Here is a 19,578-nt window from a genome sequence, read left to right on the forward strand (position 1 = left end):
CCCTGGACCCCTTCTCATCCCCGGGCCCCTTTTCATCTCTGGGCCCCTTCTCATCCCTGGACCCCTTCTCATCTCTGGGCCCCTTCTCATGTCTGGACCCCTTCTCATCTCTGGAACCCTTCTCATCCCCGGACCCCTTCTCATCCCCGGGCCCCTTTTCATCTCTGGACCCCTTCTCATCTCTGGAACCCTTCTCATCCCCGGACCCCTTCTCATCTCTGGACCCCTTCTCATCTCTGGGCCCCTTCTCATCTCTGGACCCCTTCTCATCTCTGGACCCCTTCTCATCTCTGGAACCCTTCTCATCCCCGGACCCCTTCTCATCTCTGGACCCCTTCTCATCTCTGGGCCCCTTCTCATCTCTGGGCCCCTTCTCATCTCTGGACCCCTTGTCATCTCTGGGCCCCTTCTCATCTCTGGACCCCTTCTCATCTCTGGGCCCCTTCTCATCTCTGGACCCCTTCTCATCTCTGGAACCCTTCTCATCCCCGGACCCCTTCTCATCTCTGGACCCCTTCTCATCTCTGGGCCCCTTCTCATCTCTGGAACCCTTCTCATCTCTGGGCCCCTTCTCATCCCCGGACCCCTTCTCATCTCTGGACCCCTTCTCATCTCTGGACCCCTTCTCATCTCTGGAACCCTTCTCATCCCCGGACCCCTTCTCATCCCCGGGCCCCTTTTCATCTCTGGACCCCTTCTCATCTCTGGACCCCTTCTCATCCCCGGACCCCTTCTCATCTCTGGGCCCCTTCTCATCTCTGGACCCCTTCTCATCTCTGGACCCCTTCTCATCTCTGGACCCCTTCTCATCTCTGGGCCCCTTCTCATCTCTGGACCCCTTCTCATCCCCGGACCCCTTCTCATCTCTGGACCCCTTCTCATCTCTGGGCCCCTTCTCATCTCTGGACCCCTTCTCATCTCTGGAACCCTTCTCATCCCCGGACCCCTTCTCATCTCTGGACCCCTTCTCATCTCTGGGCCCCTTCTCATCTCTGGAACCCTTCTCATCTCTGGACCCCTTCTCATCTCTGGAACCCTTCTCATCCCCGGACCCCTTCTCATCTCTGGGCCCCTTCTCATCTCTGGAACCCTTCTCATCCCCGGACCCCTTCTCATCTCTGGACCCCTTCTCATCTCTGGACCCCTTCTCATCTCTGGACCCCTTCTCATCTCTGGAACCCTTCTCATCCCCGGACCCCTTCTCATCTCTGGACCCCTTCTCATCTCTGGGCCCCTTCTCATCTCTGGACCCCTTCTCATCTCTGGACCCCTTCTCATCTCTGGAACCCTTCTCATCTCTGGACCCCTTCTCATCTCTGGGCCCCTTCTCATCCCCGGACCCCTTCTCATCTCTGGGCCCCTTCTCATCTCTGGACTCCTTCTCATCTCTGGAACCCTTCTCATCCCCGGACCCCTTCTCATCTCTGGACCCCTTCTCATCTCTGGACCCCTTCTCATCCCCGGACCCCTTCTCATCTCTGGACCCCTTCTCATCTCTGGAACCCTTCTCATCTCTGGGCCCCTTCTCATCTCTGGAACCCTTCTCATCTCTGGGCCCCTTCTCATCTCTGGACCCCTTCTCATCTCTGGGCCCCTTCTCATCTCTGGACCCCTTCTCATCCCCGGGCCCCTTCTCATCTCTGGAACCCTTCTCATCTCTGGGCCCCTTCTCATCCCCGGACCCCTTCTCATCTCTGGACCCCTTCTCATCTCTGGACCCCTTCTCATCTCTGGGCCCCTTCTCATCTCTGGACCCCTTCTCATCTCTGGACCCCTTCTCATCTCTGGACCCCTTCTCATCTCTGGACCCCTTCTCATCTCTGGGCCCCTTCTCATCTCTGGACCCCTTCTCATCTCTGGGCCCCTTCTCATCTCTGGACCCCTTCTCATCTCTGGGCCCCTTCTCATCTCTGGAACCCTTCTCATCTCTGGACCCCTTCTCATCTCTGGAACCCTTCTCATCCCCGGACCCCTTCTCATCTCTGGACCCCTTCTCATCTCTGGGCCCCTTCTCATCTCTGGACCCCTTCTCATCTCTGGACCCCTTCTCATCTCTGGACCCCTTCTCATCTCTGGAACCCTTCTCATCTCTGGACCCCTTCTCATCTCTGGGCCCCTTCTCATCCCCGGACCCCTTCTCATCTCTGGGCCCCTTCTCATCTCTGGACTCCTTCTCATCTCTGGAACCCTTCTCATCCCCGGACCCCTTCTCATCTCTGGACCCCTTCTCATCTCTGGGCCCCTTCTCATCCCCGGACCCCTTCTCATCTCTGGGCCCCTTCTCATCTCTGGACTCCTTCTCATCTCTGGAACCCTTCTCATCCCCGGACCCCTTCTCATCTCTGGACCCCTTCTCATCTCTGGACCCCTTCTCATCTCTGGACCCCTTCTCATCCCCGGACCCCTTCTCATCTCTGGACCCCTTCTCATCTCTGGACCCCTTCTCATCTCTGGAACCCTTCTCATCTCTGGGCCCCTTCTCATCTCTGGGCCCCTTCTCATCTCTGGAACCCTTCTCATCTCTGGACCCCTTCTCATCTCTGGGCCCCTTCTCATCCCCGGACCCCTTCTCATCTCTGGGCCCCTTCTCATCTCTGGACTCCTTCTCATCTCTGGAACCCTTCTCATCCCCGGACCCCTTCTCATCTCTGGACCCCTTCTCATCTCTGGACCCCTTCTCATCTCTGGACCCCTTCTCATCCCCGGACCCCTTCTCATCTCTGGACCCCTTCTCATCTCTGGACCCCTTCTCATCTCTGGACCCCTTCTCATCTCTGGGCCCCTTCTCATCTCTGGGCCCCTTCTCATCCCCGGACCCCTTCTCATCTCTGGACCCCTTCTCATCTCTGGACCCCTTCTCATCTCTGGGCCCCTTCTCATCTCTGGGCCCCTTCTCATCTCTGGGCCCCTTCTCATCCCCGGACCCCTTCTCATCTCTGGACCCCTTCTCATCTCTGGACCCCTTCTCATCCCCGGACCCCTTCTCATCTCTGGAACCCTTCTCATCTCTGGGCCCCTTCTCATCTCTGGGCCCCTTCTCATCTCTGGAACCCTTCTCATCTCTGGGCCCCTTCTCATCTCTGGGCCCCTTCTCATCTCTGGAACCCTTCTCATCTCTGGGCCCCTTCTCATCTCTGGACCCCTTCTCATCTCTGGACCCCTTCTCATCTCTGGGCCCCTTCTCATCTCTGGGCCCCTTCTCATCTCTGGACCCCTTCTCATCCCCGGGCCCCTTCTCATCTCTGGAACCCTTCTCATCTCTGGAACCCTTCTCATCTCTGGGCCCCTTCTCATCTCTGGACCCCTTCTCATCTCTGGACCCCTTCTCATCCCCGGACCCCTTCTCATCTCTGGACCCCTTCTCATCTCTGGACCCCTTCTCATCTCTGGAACCCTTCTCATCTCTGGGCCCCTTCTCATCTCTGGGCCCCTTCTCATCTCTGGAACCCTTCTCATCTCTGGACCCCTTCTCATCTCTGGGCCCCTTCTCATCCCCGGACCCCTTCTCATCTCTGGGCCCCTTCTCATCTCTGGACTCCTTCTCATCTCTGGAACCCTTCTCATCCCCGGACCCCTTCTCATCTCTGGACCCCTTCTCATCTCTGGACCCCTTCTCATCTCTGGACCCCTTCTCATCCCCGGACCCCTTCTCATCTCTGGACCCCTTCTCATCTCTGGACCCCTTCTCATCTCTGGAACCCTTCTCATCTCTGGGCCCCTTCTCATCTCTGGGCCCCTTCTCATCCCCGGACCCCTTCTCATCTCTGGACCCCTTCTCATCTCTGGGCCCCTTCTCATCTCTGGGCCCCTTCTCATCTCTGGGCCCCTTCTCATCTCTGGGCCCCTTCTCATCTCTGGGCCCCTTCTCATCCCCGGACCCCTTCTCATCTCTGGACCCCTTCTCATCTCTGGACCCCTTCTCATCCCCGGACCCCTTCTCATCTCTGGAACCCTTCTCATCTCTGGGCCCCTTCTCATCTCTGGGCCCCTTCTCATCTCTGGACCCCTTCTCATCCCCGGACCCCTTCTCATCTCTGGACCCCTTCTCATCTCTGGGCCCCTTCTCATCTCTGGACCCCTTCTCATCTCTGGACCCCTTCTCATCTCTGGACCCCTTCTCATCTCTGGAACCCTTCTCATCTCTGGACCCCTTCTCATCTCTGGAACCCTTCTCATCCCCGGACCCCTTCTCATCTCTGGACCCCTTCTCATCTCTGGACCCCTTCTCATCTCTGGAACCCTTCTCATCCCCGGACCCCTTCTCATCTCTGGACCCCTTCTCATCTCTGGGCCCCTTCTCATCTCTGGACCCCTTCTCATCTCTGGACCCCTTCTCATCTCTGGACCCCTTCTCATCTCTGGAACCCTTCTCATCTCTGGACCCCTTCTCATCTCTGGACCCCTTCTCATCTCTGGAACCCTTCTCATCTCTGGGCCCCTTCTCATCTCTGGACCCCTTCTCATCTCTGGAACCCTTCTCATCTCTGGGCCCCTTCTCATCTCTGGACCCCTTCTCATCTCTGGAACCCTTCTCATCCCCGGACCCCTTCTCATCCCTGGACCCCTTCTCATCTCTGGGCCCCTTCTCATCCCCGGACCCCTTCTCATCTCTGGGCCCCTTCTCATCTCTGGACTCCTTCTCATCTCTGGACCCCTTCTCATCCCCGGACCCCTTCTCATCTCTGGACCCCTTCTCATCTCTGGACCCCTTCTCATCCCCGGACCCCTTCTCATCCCCGGACCCCTTCTCATCTCTGGACCCCTTCTCATCTCTGGACCCCTTCTCATCTCTGGAACCCTTCTCATCTCTGGGCCCCTTCTCATCTCTGGAACCCTTCTCATCTCTGGGCCCCTTCTCATCTCTGGAACCCTTCTCATCTCTGGACCCCTTCTCATCTCTGGGCCCCTTCTCATCTCTGGGCCCCTTCTCATCTCTGGACCCCTTCTCATCTCTGGACCCCTTCTCATCTCTGGGCCCCTTCTCATCCCCGGACCCCTTCTCATCTCTGGACCCCTTCTCATCTCTGGACCCCTTCTCATCTCTGGGCCCCTTCTCATCTCTGGACCCCTTCTCATCTCTGGGCCCCTTCTCATCTCTGGACCCCTTCTCATCTCTGGGCCCCTTCTCATCTCTGGGCCCCTTCTCATCCCCGGACCCCTTCTCATCTCTGGACCCCTTCTCATCTCTGGACCCCTTCTCATCTCTGGGCCACTTCTCATCTCTGGACCCCTTCTCATCTCTGGACCCCTTCTCATCTCTGGACCCCTTCTCATCTCTGGACCCCTTCTCATCTCTGGGCCCCTTCTCATCTCTGGACCCCTTCTCATCTCTGGGCCCCTTCTCATCTCTGGACCCCTTCTCATCTCTGGGCCCCTTCTCATCTCTGGAACCCTTCTCATCTCTGGACCCCTTCTCATCTCTGGAACCCTTCTCATCCCCGGACCCCTTCTCATCTCTGGACCCCTTCTCATCTCTGGGCCCCTTCTCATCTCTGGACCCCTTCTCATCTCTGGACCCCTTCTCATCTCTGGACCCCTTCTCATCTCTGGAACCCTTCTCATCTCTGGACCCCTTCTCATCTCTGGGCCCCTTCTCATCCCCGGACCCCTTCTCATCTCTGGGCCCCTTCTCATCTCTGGACTCCTTCTCATCTCTGGAACCCTTCTCATCCCCGGACCCCTTCTCATCTCTGGACCCCTTCTCATCTCTGGACCCCTTCTCATCTCTGGGCCCCTTCTCATCCCCGGACCCCTTCTCATCTCTGGGCCCCTTCTCATCTCTGGACTCCTTCTCATCTCTGGAACCCTTCTCATCCCCGGACCCCTTCTCATCTCTGGACCCCTTCTCATCTCTGGACCCCTTCTCATCTCTGGACCCCTTCTCATCCCCGGACCCCTTCTCATCTCTGGACCCCTTCTCATCTCTGGACCCCTTCTCATCTCTGGAACCCTTCTCATCTCTGGGCCCCTTCTCATCTCTGGGCCCCTTCTCATCTCTGGACCCCTTCTCATCTCTGGACCCCTTCTCATCTCTGGGCCCCTTCTCATCCCCGGACCCCTTCTCATCTCTGGGCCCCTTCTCATCTCTGGACTCCTTCTCATCTCTGGAACCCTTCTCATCCCCGGACCCCTTCTCATCTCTGGACCCCTTCTCATCTCTGGACCCCTTCTCATCTCTGGACCCCTTCTCATCTCTGGGCCCCTTCTCATCTCTGGGCCCCTTCTCATCCCCGGACCCCTTCTCATCTCTGGACCCCTTCTCATCTCTGGGCCCCTTCTCATCTCTGGGCCCCTTCTCATCTCTGGGCCCCTTCTCATCTCTGGGCCCCTTCTCATCTCTGGGCCCCTTCTCATCCCCGGACCCCTTCTCATCTCTGGACCCCTTCTCATCTCTGGACCCCTTCTCATCTCTGGGCCCCTTCTCATCTCTGGGCCCCTTCTCATCCCCGGACCCCTTCTCATCTCTGGACCCCTTCTCATCTCTGGGCCCCTTCTCATCTCTGGGCCCCTTCTCATCTCTGGGCCCCTTCTCATCTCTGGGCCCCTTCTCATCCCCGGACCCCTTCTCATCTCTGGACCCCTTCTCATCTCTGGACCCCTTCTCATCCCCGGACCCCTTCTCATCTCTGGAACCCTTCTCATCTCTGGGCCCCTTCTCATCTCTGGGCCCCTTCTCATCTCTGGGCCCCTTCTCATCTCTGGGCCCCTTCTCATCTCTGGAACCCTTCTCATCTCTGGGCCCCTTCTCATCTCTGGACCCCTTCTCATCTCTGGACCCCTTCTCATCTCTGGGCCCCTTCTCATCTCTGGGCCCCTTCTCATCTCTGGACCCCTTCTCATCCCCGGGCCCCTTCTCATCTCTGGAACCCTTCTCATCTCTGGGCCCCTTCTCATCTCTGGGCCCCTTCTCATCTCTGGACCCCTTCTCATCTCTGGACCCCTTCTCATCTCTGGACCCCTTCTCATCCCGGACCCCTTCTCATCTCTGGACCCCTTCTCATCTCTGTGCCCCTTCTCATCTCTGGGCCCCTTCTCATCCCCGGACCCCTTCTCATCTCTGGACCCCTTCTCATCTCTGGGCCCCTTCTTATCTCTGGGCCCCTTCTCATCTCTGGAACCCTTCTCATCTCTGGGCCCCTTCTCATCTCTGGGCCCCTTCTCATCCCCGGACCCCTTCTCATCTCTGGACCCCTTCTCATCTCTGGGCCCCTTCTCATCCCCGGACCCCTTCTCATCTCTGGAACCCTTCTCATCTCTGGGCCCCTTCTCATCTCTGGGCCCCTTCTCATCTCTGGACCCCTTCTCATCCCCGGGCCCCTTCTCATCTCTGGAACCCTTCTCATCTCTGGACCCCTTCTCATCTCTGGACCCCTTCTCATCTCTGGACCCCTTCTCATCTCTGGGCCCCTTCTCATCTCTGGGCCCCTTCTCATCTCTGGGCCCCTTCTCATCTCTGGAACCCTTCTCATCTCTGGGCCCCTTCTCATCTCTGGACCCCTTCTCATCTCTGGACCCCTTCTCATCTCTGGGCCCCTTCTCATCTCTGGGCCCCTTCTCATCTCTGGACCCCTTCTCATCCCCGGGCCCCTTCTCATCTCTGGAACCCTTCTCATCTCTGGACCCCTTCTCATCTCTGGACCCCTTCTCATCTCTGGACCCCTTCTCATCTCTGGGCCCCTTCTCATCTCTGGGCCCCTTCTCATCTCTGGACCCCTTCTCATCCCCGGGCCCCTTCTCATCTCTGGACCCCTTCTCATCTCTGGACCCCTTCTCATCTCTGGGCCCCTTCTCATCTCTGGGCCCCTTCTCATCTCTGGGCCCCTTCTCATCTCTGGACCCCTTCTCATCTCTGGACCCCTTCTCATCTCTGGACCCCTTCTCATCTCTGGGCCCCTTCTCATCTCTGGACCCCTTCTCATCTCTGGACCCCTTCTCATCTCTGGAACCCTTCTCATCTCTGGACCCCTTCTCATCTCTGGGCCCCTTCTCATCTCTGGGCCCCTTCTCATCTCTGGGCCCCTTCTCATCTCTGGACCCCTTCTCATCCCCGGGCCCCTTCTCATCTCTGGGCCCCTTCTCATCTCTGGGCCCCTTCTCATCTCTGGACCCCTTCTCATCCCCGGGCCCCTTCTCATCTCTGGACCCCTTCTCATCTCTGGACCCCTTCTCATCTCTGGACCCCTTCTCATCTCTGGACCCCTTCTCATCTCTGGACCCCTTCTCATCTCTGGGCCCCTTCTCATCTCTGGACCCCTTCTCATCTCTGGGCCCCTTCTCATCTCTGGACCCCTTCTCATCTCTGGGCCCCTTCTCATCTCTGGAACCCTTCTCATCTCTGGACCCCTTCTCATCTCTGGAACCCTTCTCATCCCCGGACCCCTTCTCATCTCTGGACCCCTTCTCATCTCTGGGCCCCTTCTCATCTCTGGACCCCTTCTCATCTCTGGACCCCTTCTCATCTCTGGACCCCTTCTCATCTCTGGAACCCTTCTCATCTCTGGACCCCTTCTCATCTCTGGGCCCCTTCTCATCCCCGGACCCCTTCTCATCTCTGGGCCCCTTCTCATCTCTGGACTCCTTCTCATCTCTGGAACCCTTCTCATCCCCGGACCCCTTCTCATCTCTGGACCCCTTCTCATCTCTGGGCCCCTTCTCATCCCCGGACCCCTTCTCATCTCTGGGCCCCTTCTCATCTCTGGACTCCTTCTCATCTCTGGAACCCTTCTCATCCCCGGACCCCTTCTCATCTCTGGACCCCTTCTCATCTCTGGACCCCTTCTCATCTCTGGACCCCTTCTCATCCCCGGACCCCTTCTCATCTCTGGACCCCTTCTCATCTCTGGACCCCTTCTCATCTCTGGAACCCTTCTCATCTCTGGGCCCCTTCTCATCTCTGGGCCCCTTCTCATCTCTGGACCCCTTCTCATCTCTGGACCCCTTCTCATCTCTGGGCCCCTTCTCATCCCCGGACCCCTTCTCATCTCTGGGCCCCTTCTCATCTCTGGACCCCTTCTCATCTCTGGAACCCTTCTCATCTCTGGAACCCTTCTCATCTCTGGACCCCTTCTCATCTCTGGACCCCTTCTCATCTCTGGACCCCTTCTCATCCCCGGACCCCTTCTCATCTCTGGACCCCTTCTCATCTCTGGACCCCTTCTCATCTCTGGAACCCTTCTCATCTCTGGGCCCCTTCTCATCTCTGGGCCCCTTCTCATCCCCGGACCCCTTCTCATCTCTGGACCCCTTCTCATCTCTGGGCCCCTTCTCATCTCTGGGCCCCTTCTCATCTCTGGGCCCCTTCTCATCTCTGGGCCCCTTCTCATCCCCGGACCCCTTCTCATCTCTGGACCCCTTCTCATCTCTGGACCCCTTCTCATCCCCGGACCCCTTCTCATCTCTGGAACCCTTCTCATCTCTGGGCCCCTTCTCATCTCTGGGCCCCTTCTCATCTCTGGAACCCTTCTCATCTCTGGGCCCCTTCTCATCTCTGGGCCCCTTCTCATCTCTGGAACCCTTCTCATCTCTGGGCCCCTTCTCATCTCTGGACCCCTTCTCATCTCTGGACCCCTTCTCATCTCTGGGCCCCTTCTCATCTCTGGGCCCCTTCTCATCTCTGGACCCCTTCTCATCCCCGGGCCCCTTCTCATCTCTGGAACCCTTCTCATCTCTGGAACCCTTCTCATCTCTGGGCCCCTTCTCATCTCTGGACCCCTTCTCATCTCTGGACCCCTTCTCATCCCCGGACCCCTTCTCATCTCTGGACCCCTTCTCATCTCTGGACCCCTTCTCATCTCTGGACCCCTTCTCATCTCTGGGCCCCTTCTCATCTCTGGGCCCCTTCTCATCTCTGGAACCCTTCTCATCTCTGGACCCCTTCTCATCTCTGGGCCCCTTCTCATCCCCGGACCCCTTCTCATCTCTGGGCCCCTTCTCATCTCTGGACTCCTTCTCATCTCTGGAACCCTTCTCATCCCCGGACCCCTTCTCATCTCTGGACCCCTTCTCATCTCTGGACCCCTTCTCATCTCTGGACCCCTTCTCATCCCCGGACCCCTTCTCATCTCTGGACCCCTTCTCATCTCTGGACCCCTTCTCATCTCTGGAACCCTTCTCATCTCTGGGCCCCTTCTCATCTCTGGGCCCCTTCTCATCCCCGGACCCCTTCTCATCTCTGGACCCCTTCTCATCTCTGGGCCCCTTCTCATCTCTGGGCCCCTTCTCATCTCTGGGCCCCTTCTCATCTCTGGGCCCCTTCTCATCTCTGGGCCCCTTCTCATCCCCGGACCCCTTCTCATCTCTGGACCCCTTCTCATCTCTGGACCCCTTCTCATCCCGGACCCCTTCTCATCTCTGGAACCCTTCTCATCTCTGGGCCCCTTCTCATCTCTGGGCCCCTTCTCATCTCTGGACCCCTTCTCATCCCCGGACCCCTTCTCATCTCTGGACCCCTTCTCATCTCTGGGCCCCTTCTCATCTCTGGACCCCTTCTCATCTCTGGACCCCTTCTCATCTCTGGACCCCTTCTCATCTCTGGAACCCTTCTCATCTCTGGACCCCTTCTCATCTCTGGACCCCTTCTCATCCCCGGACCCCTTCTCATCTCTGGACCCCTTCTCATCTCTGGACCCCTTCTCATCTCTGGAACCCTTCTCATCCCCGGACCCCTTCTCATCTCTGGACCCCTTCTCATCTCTGGGCCCCTTCTCATCTCTGGACCCCTTCTCATCTCTGGACCCCTTCTCATCTCTGGACCCCTTCTCATCTCTGGACCCCTTCTCATCTCTGGACCCCTTCTCATCTCTGGACCCCTTCTCATCTCTGGAACCCTTCTCATCTCTGGGCCCCTTCTCATCTCTGGACCCCTTCTCATCTCTGGAACCCTTCTCATCTCTGGGCCCCTTCTCATCTCTGGACCCCTTCTCATCTCTGGAACCCTTCTCATCCCCGGACCCCTTCTCATCCCTGGACCCCTTCTCATCTCTGGGCCCCTTCTCATCCCCGGACCCCTTCTCATCTCTGGGCCCCTTCTCATCTCTGGACCCCTTCTCATCTCTGGACCCCTTCTCATCCCCGGACCCCTTCTCATCTCTGGACCCCTTCTCATCTCTGGACCCCTTCTCATCCCCGGACCCCTTCTCATCCCCGGACCCCTTCTCATCTCTGGACCCCTTCTCATCTCTGGACCCCTTCTCATCTCTGGAACCCTTCTCATCTCTGGACCCCTTCTCATCTCTGGACCCCTTCTCATCTCTGGGCCCCTTCTCATCTCTGGAACCCTTCTCATCTCTGGACCCCTTCTCATCTCTGGGCCCCTTCTCATCTCTGGGCCCCTTCTCATCTCTGGACCCCTTCTCATCTCTGGAACCCTTCTCATCTCTGGGCCCCTTCTCATCCCCGGACCCCTTCTCATCTCTGGACCCCTTCTCATCTCTGGACCCCTTCTCATCTCTGGGCCCCTTCTCATCTCTGGACCCCTTCTCATCTCTGGGCCCCTTCTCATCTCTGGACCCCTTCTCATCTCTGGAACCCTTCTCATCTCTGGGCCCCTTCTCATCCCCGGACCCCTTCTCATCTCTGGACCCCTTCTCATCTCTGGACCCCTTCTCATCTCTGGGCCACTTCTCATCTCTGGACCCCTTCTCATCTCTGGACCCCTTCTCATCTCTGGACCCCTTCTCATCTCTGGACCCCTTCTCATCTCTGGGCCCCTTCTCATCTCTGGACCCCTTCTCATCTCTGGGCCCCTTCTCATCTCTGGACCCCTTCTCATCTCTGGGCCCCTTCTCATCTCTGGAACCCTTCTCATCTCTGGACCCCTTCTCATCTCTGGAACCCTTCTCATCCCCGGACCCCTTCTCATCTCTGGACCCCTTCTCATCTCTGGGCCCCTTCTCATCTCTGGACCCCTTCTCATCTCTGGACCCCTTCTCATCTCTGGACCCCTTCTCATCTCTGGAACCCTTCTCATCTCTGGACCCCTTCTCATCTCTGGGCCCCTTCTCATCCCCGGACCCCTTCTCATCTCTGGGCCCCTTCTCATCTCTGGACTCCTTCTCATCTCTGGAACCCTTCTCATCCCCGGACCCCTTCTCATCTCTGGACCCCTTCTCATCTCTGGACCCCTTCTCATCTCTGGGCCCCTTCTCATCCCCGGACCCCTTCTCATCTCTGGGCCCCTTCTCATCTCTGGACTCCTTCTCATCTCTGGAACCCTTCTCATCCCCGGACCCCTTCTCATCTCTGGACCCCTTCTCATCTCTGGACCCCTTCTCATCTCTGGACCCCTTCTCATCCCCGGACCCCTTCTCATCTCTGGACCCCTTCTCATCTCTGGACCCCTTCTCATCTCTGGAACCCTTCTCATCTCTGGGCCCCTTCTCATCTCTGGGCCCCTTCTCATCTCTGGAACCCTTCTCATCTCTGGACCCCTTCTCATCTCTGGGCCCCTTCTCATCCCCGGACCCCTTCTCATCTCTGGGCCCCTTCTCATCTCTGGACCCCTTCTCATCTCTGGAACCCTTCTCATCCCCGGACCCCTTCTCATCTCTGGACCCCTTCTCATCTCTGGACCCCTTCTCATCTCTGGACCCCTTCTCATCTCTGGGCCCCTTCTCATCTCTGGGCCCCTTCTCATCCCCGGACCCCTTCTCATCTCTGGACCCCTTCTCATCTCTGGGCCCCTTCTCATCTCTGGGCCCCTTCTCATCTCTGGGCCCCTTCTCATCTCTGGGCCCCTTCTCATCTCTGGGCCCCTTCTCATCCCCGGACCCCTTCTCATCTCTGGACCCCTTCTCATCTCTGGACCCCTTCTCATCTCTGGGCCCCTTCTCATCTCTGGGCCCCTTCTCATCCCCGGACCCCTTCTCATCTCTGGACCCCTTCTCATCTCTGGGCCCCTTCTCATCTCTGGGCCCCTTCTCATCTCTGGGCCCCTTCTCATCTCTGGGCCCCTTCTCATCTCTGGGCCCCTTCTCATCCCCGGACCCCTTCTCATCTCTGGACCCCTTCTCATCTCTGGACCCCTTCTCATCCCCGGACCCCTTCTCATCTCTGGAACCCTTCTCATCTCTGGGCCCCTTCTCATCTCTGGGCCCCTTCTCATCTCTGGGCCCCTTCTCATCTCTGGGCCCCTTCTCATCTCTGGAACCCTTCTCATCTCTGGGCCCCTTCTCATCTCTGGACCCCTTCTCATCTCTGGACCCCTTCTCATCTCTGGGCCCCTTCTCATCTCTGGGCCCCTTCTCATCTCTGGACCCCTTCTCATCCCCGGGCCCCTTCTCATCTCTGGAACCCTTCTCATCTCTGGGCCCCTTCTCATCTCTGGGCCCCTTCTCATCTCTGGACCCCTTCTCATCTCTGGACCCCTTCTCATCTCTGGACCCCTTCTCATCCCGGACCCCTTCTCATCTCTGGACCCCTTCTCATCTCTGTGCCCCTTCTCATCTCTGGGCCCCTTCTCATCCCCGGACCCCTTCTCATCTCTGGACCCCTTCTCATCTCTGGGCCCCTTCTTATCTCTGGGCCCCTTCTCATCTCTGGAACCCTTCTCATCTCTGGGCCCCTTCTCATCTCTGGGCCCCTTCTCATCCCCGGACCCCTTCTCATCTCTGGACCCCTTCTCATCTCTGGGCCCCTTCTCATCCCCGGACCCCTTCTCATCTCTGGAACCCTTCTCATCTCTGGGCCCCTTCTCATCTCTGGGCCCCTTCTCATCTCTGGACCCCTTCTCATCCCCGGGCCCCTTCTCATCTCTGGACCCCTTCTCATCTCTGGACCCCTTCTCATCTCTGGACCCCTTCTCATCTCTGGACCCCTTCTCATCTCTGGGCCCCTTCTCATCTCTGGGCCCCTTCTCATCTCTGGGCCCCTTCTCATCTCTGGAACCCTTCTCATCTCTGGGCCCCTTCTCATCTCTGGACCCCTTCTCATCTCTGGACCCCTTCTCATCTCTGGGCCCCTTCTCATCTCTGGGCCCCTTCTCATCTCTGGACCCCTTCTCATCCCCGGGCCCCTTCTCATCTCTGGAACCCTTCTCATCTCTGGACCCCTTCTCATCTCTGGACCCCTTCTCATCTCTGGACCCCTTCTCATCTCTGGGCCCCTTCTCATCTCTGGGCCCCTTCTCATCTCTGGACCCCTTCTCATCCCCGGGCCCCTTCTCATCTCTGGACCCCTTCTCATCTCTGGACCCCTTCTCATCTCTGGGCCCCTTCTCATCTCTGGGCCCCTTCTCATCTCTGGGCCCCTTCTCATCTCTGGACCCCTTCTCATCTCTGGACCCCTTCTCATCTCTGGACCCCTTCTCATCTCTGGGCCCCTTCTCATCTCTGGACCCCTTCTCATCTCTGGACCCCTTCTCATCTCTGGGCCCCTTCTCATCTCTGGGCCCCTTCTCATCTCTGGGCCCCTTCTCATCCCCGGACCCCTTCTCATCTCTGGGCCCCTTCTCATCTCTGGGCCCCTTCTCATCTCTGGGCCCCTTCTCATCTCTGGGCCCCTTCTCATCTCTGGGCCCCTTCTCATCTCTGGACCCCTTCTCATCTCTGGACCCCTTCTCATCTCTGGGCCCCTTCTCATCTCTGGACCCCTTCTCATCTCTGGAACCCTTCTCATCTCTGGACCCCTTCTCATCTCTGGGCCCCTTCTCATCTCTGGGCCCCTTCTCATCTCTGGGCCCCTTCTCATCTCTGGACCCCTTCTCATCCCCGGGCCCCTTCTCATCTCTGGGCCCCTTCTCATCTCTGGGCCCCTTCTCATCTCTGGACCCCTTCTCATCCCCGGGCCCCTTCTCATCTCTGGACCCGCAGTGCCACGTATCAATGCCCACCTGTGATGCCAATCAGTGCCACCTAGTAATGCTGCCTATCAGTGTAACCGATCAGTGCCCATCACTGCCAGCTATCAGTGCCACCTATAAAAATGCCACCTTTTAGTGCCACTTCTCAGTGCCGCCTATCAGTGCCCACCAATGAAGGAGAAAAATTACCCGTTTGCAAAATTGTATAACAAAATCTAAAAAAAAATTGAATTTTTTTTTTAATCGGTCTTTTTTTGAATTTTTTAACAAAAAATAAAAGCCGCCGAGGTGATGAAATCCCACCAAAAGAAATCTCTGTTTGTGTTGTATGACCGCGCAATTGTCATTCAAAGTGCGTCAGCGCTGAAAGCCGAGAATCGGCCTGGGCAGGAAGTGGGGGGTATAAGTGCCCGGTAAGATGTTTACATTTCTTCTAATGGGAATAAAAGAAGAGTGTAAAAAATAAAAGGTAAAATAAATGAGAAAAACAATAAATTAAACGCGCCCTGTCCCGCCGAGCTCACACGCAGAAGCGAACGCATACGTGAGCAGCGCCCGCAGATAAAAACGGCGTTCAGACCACACATGTGAGGTATCGCCGCGATCGTTAGAGCGAGAGCGATAATTCTAGCCCGGTCTAGGGGTTCTCTGTAACTCAGAACATGCAACCTGTAAGAAAAAATAAACGTCTCCTATGGAGATTTTTAAGGGTAAAAGTTTGTCGCCATTCCACGAGCGGGCGCAATTTTGAAGCGTGACATGTTGGGTATCAATTTACTCGGCATTACATTATCTTTCACCATATAAAAAACATGGGCCAACTTTACTGCTGTCTTATATAGAATATAATATATACAGCTTGGGGGTTCTAAGTAATTTTCTAGGGAAAAAAAAAATATATATTTTAACTTATAAAAGTCTGATAAATAGGCTCCGCCCTGTCACCTCCCATCCCCCCTCCACACTCAGCTCTGCTGTCTCCAGTCACACCCAACATGGCGGACGGGTCTCCGGGAAAATGGCGGCTGTGTGACGTGTCGCCCGCCCTCTCTTCCCTCCAGTGTCCGGACATTAGTCGGTGGTTGTTGTTCCGTCGGATCTGGCGGGTCGCCTATTCTGACGGAACAGCGGAAAATTTAATTATTTCAATAAGGGCGGTGAGGGCGGAAGTGTCTGAAGCGGAAGGTGTTCGATGTGAGGGCGGAAGTGGATGTCAGTGAGGGCGGAAGTGTCAGAAACGGAAGTTGTCCGATGTGAGGGCGGAAGTGTCGGTGTAATGAGGCGGAAGTGGGCGTCAGTGAGGGCGGAAGTTGTCCGATGTGAGGGCGGAAGTGTCGGTGTAATGAGGCGGAAGTGGGCGTCAGTGAGGGCGGAAGTTGTTGGATGTGAGGGCGGAAGTGGGTGTCAGTGAGGGCGGAAGACATGGAAGATCACTCAGCCACCCAGCAGTGACACCCTGTGAGATGTATGTGTGATGGGGACGGTGGCGGGGGAGGGGACACCCCTCTGTGCAGAGCAGCCAATCAGAACTCGGCTGTCATTGGTCGGGGTGTGAAGTCAGATCTGATTGGTGGGTTGTTAGGGAGAGCCCAGATATGTGTGATAATGGCTCTTCTCTGGCTGTCATGGTGGTCCTTGGGATTCAGTGTTGTCTGACGTCACTAATTCTCATCCCAGCTTTCACTTGTTGCATGCTTCTACCAGATCTGTATGTCGGGGCCCCTCGGTGGTAGTTACGTCTGTCCTGGGGCCCCTCGGTGATAGTCATGTCTTTCCTGGGGCCCCTCGGTGGTAGTCATGTCTTTTCTGGGCCCCCTCGGTGGTAGTCATGTCTTTTCTGGGCCCCTCGTGGTGGTCACGTCTGTCCTGGGGCCCCTCGGTGGTGGTCACGTCTGTCCTGGTGTCGGGGCCCCTCGGTGGTAGTCACGTCTGTCCTGGGGCCCCTCGGTGGTAGTCACGTCTGTCCTGGGGCCCCTCGGTGGTAGTCATGTCTTTCCTGGACCCCTCGTGGTGGTCACGTCTGTCCTGGTGTCGGGGGCCCCTCGGTGGTGGTAGTCACGTCTGTCCTGGTGTCGGGGGCCCCTCGGTGGTGGTAGTCACGTCTGTCCTGGTGTCGGGGGCCCCTCGGTGGTGGTAGTCACGTCTGTCCTGGTGTCGGGGGCCCCTCGGTGGTGGTAGTCACGTCTGTCCTAGGGCCCCTCGGTGGTGGTAGTCACGTCTGTTATATGACTCTCTTTTCTTGCAGTCAGGATGGAGTCGGAGAAGGTCCCCTCGGAGGATCGGGAGGAGGCGGAGAAGGTCCCCTCGGAGGATCGGGAGGAGGAGGAGGAGGAGAAGGTCCCCTCGGAGGATCTGGAGGAGGAGTTCCTCAGGGAGGATCGGGATGAGGAGGAGGGGATTGTGGAGGATGAAGGGAAGGAGGACGGAGATCTGGAACAGAACCCCTTTGATGGTCTCCCCTTCTCCTCCCGCTATTACCTCTTCCTGGCCGGGCGCCGCATGTTGCCGGTTTGGGGGGTAAAATACCAATTCCTGGAGAGTCTTCAGAGCAACAACATCGTCCTTGTCAGCGGAGAGGCGGGGTCTGGGCGGAGCACACAGGTGACTGTCTTATGCATCCTTCTGGGGGGGGAGGGGGGTACAGGGGCCCCATACGTGGTACAGTGTGTGTTAGGATGTATAGGGCCCCTGTACCCCATGTCATGTGACCTCTGTGTCCTCTCAGGTTCCTCAGTGGTGTGCGGAGTTCGCTCTCTCCCAGGAATACTCGGAGGGCGCCGTCATCTCCTCCCAGCCTCACGCCGCCGCCGCCTTCAGCCTGGCCGTCCGAGTGGCGGATGAGATGGACCTGAACCTTGGCCATGAAGTCGGCTTCTCTGTCCCTCATGAGGACTGCACCACCCCCAACACCATACTGAGGTGAGCCGGGGAGCTGGACCTGCACCGACACATGGGGGGAGGAGGGTGGCATGTGTTGGCCAGGCTGCTGTCTGACCCATTTCTTTCCCGAGCTCTTCCCACTTCCTCCAACTCTTCCCATTTCCCCCAGCTCTTCCCACTTCCTCCATCTCTTCCCACTCCCTCCAACTCTTCCCACTTCCTCCATCTCTTCCTCCAACTCTTCCCACTTCCTCCAACTCTTCCCACTCCCTCCAACTCTTCCCACTTCCTCCAACTCTTCCCACTTCCTCCAACTCTTCCCACTTCCTCCAACTCTTCCCACTTCCTCCAACTCTTCCCACTTCCCCAAACTCTTCCCACTTCCCCAAACTCTTCCCACTTCCTCCAACTCTTCCCATTTCCTCCAACTCTTCCCACTTCCTCCATCTCTTCCCACTTCCTCCAACTCTTCCCACTTCCTCCATCTCTTCCCACTTCCTCCATCTCTTCCTCCAACTCTTCCCACTTCCTCCAACTCTTCCCACTCCCTCCAACTCTTCCCACTTCCTCCATCTCTTCCTCCAACTCTTCCCACTTCCTCCAACTCTTCCCACTCCCTCCAACTCTTCCCACTTCCTCCATCTCTTCCTCCAACTCTTCCCACTTCCTCCAACTCTTCCCACTTCCTCCAACTCTTCCCACTCCCTCCCACTCTTCCCACTTCCTCCATCTCTTCCTCCAACTCTTCCCACTTCCTCCAACTCTTCCCACTCCCTCCAACTCTTCCCACTTCCTCCATCTCTTCCTCCAACTCTTCCCACTTCCTCCAACTCTTCCCACTCCCTCCAACTCTTCCCACTTCCTCCAACTCTTCCCACTTCCTCCAACTCTTCCCACTTCCTCCAACTCTTCCCACTTCCTCCAACTCTTCCCACTTCCCCAAACTCTTCCCACTTCCCCAAACTCTTCCCACTTCCTCCAACTCTTCCCATTTCCTCCAACTCTTCCCACTTCCTCCAACTCTTCCCACTTCCTCCAAACTCTTCCCACTCCCCCCAAACTCTTCCCACTTCCCCCAAACTCTTCCCACTTCCCCCAAAGTCTTCCCACTCCCTCCAACTCTATCCACAAGGTCTTCCCACATCCCTGAGCTCTTCCCACTTCCTCAAACTCTATCCACATCCCAAGCTCTTCCCCAAGCTCCTCCCTCTTCCCTGAGCTTTTCGCTGTTCCCTCTTTCCCGAGCTCCTCTTCCCTCTTTCCCGAGCTCCTCTTCCCTCTTTCCCGAGCTCCTCTTCCCTGAGCTCTTCCCATTTCCCAGATTTCTTCCTACTTCCCCAAACTCTATCCACCCCAATCCACATTCTGTGCCATTGTACTTCCATCCACCCCATTGAGTGTCCTTGTAACTCAGACCCTGTCACAGGAAAACCAACAGCCCTTACTATAACCCTACCACCACGACACAACAGCCCTTACTATAACCCTACCACCATGACCCAACAGCCCTTGCCATAACCCTACCACCATGACCCAACAGCCCTTGCCATAACCCTACCACCATGACCCAACAGCCCTTACTATAACCCTACCACCATGACCCAACAGCCCTTACTATAACCCTACCACCATGACCCAACAGCCCTTACTATAACCCTACCACCATGACCCAACAGCCCTTGCCATAACCCTACCACCATGACCCAACAGCCCTTACTATAACCCTACCACCATGACCCAGCAGCCCTTACTATAACCCTACCACCATGACCCAACAGCCCTTACTATAACCCTACCACCATGACCCAACAGCCCTTACTATAACCCTACCACCATGACCCAACAGCCCTTGCCATAACCCTACCACCATGACCCAACAGCCCTTGCCATAACCCTACCAC

General features: G+C 57.2%; 1 protein-coding gene across 2 annotated transcripts in view; it reads left to right on the top strand.

Moving 5' to 3' along the window:
- Nucleotides 1-16,175: 16,175 nt before the first annotated feature.
- DQX1 (DEAQ-box RNA dependent ATPase 1) overlaps nt 16,176-19,578 on the top strand; it is a 29,701-nt gene continuing 26,298 nt past the window's right edge. The window contains exons 1-3 of one of the 2 annotated variants that reach the window (XM_040334009.1): nt 16,176-16,262; nt 17,043-17,398; nt 17,523-17,716. In XM_040334009.1, coding sequence (XP_040189943.1) covers nt 17,048-17,398; nt 17,523-17,716 — 545 coding nt within the window. In that variant the 5' untranslated portion in view covers nt 16,176-16,262; nt 17,043-17,047. Of the gene's footprint in view, nt 16,368-17,042; nt 17,399-17,522; nt 17,717-19,578 lie in introns of both variants that reach the window. The other variant, XM_040334008.1, reaches the window with a different exon arrangement.

This window comes from Rana temporaria (genome assembly GCF_905171775.1).
Source record: "Rana temporaria chromosome 1 unlocalized genomic scaffold, aRanTem1.1 chr1c, whole genome shotgun sequence".
NCBI classification, from domain to species: domain Eukaryota; kingdom Metazoa; phylum Chordata; class Amphibia; order Anura; family Ranidae; genus Rana; species Rana temporaria.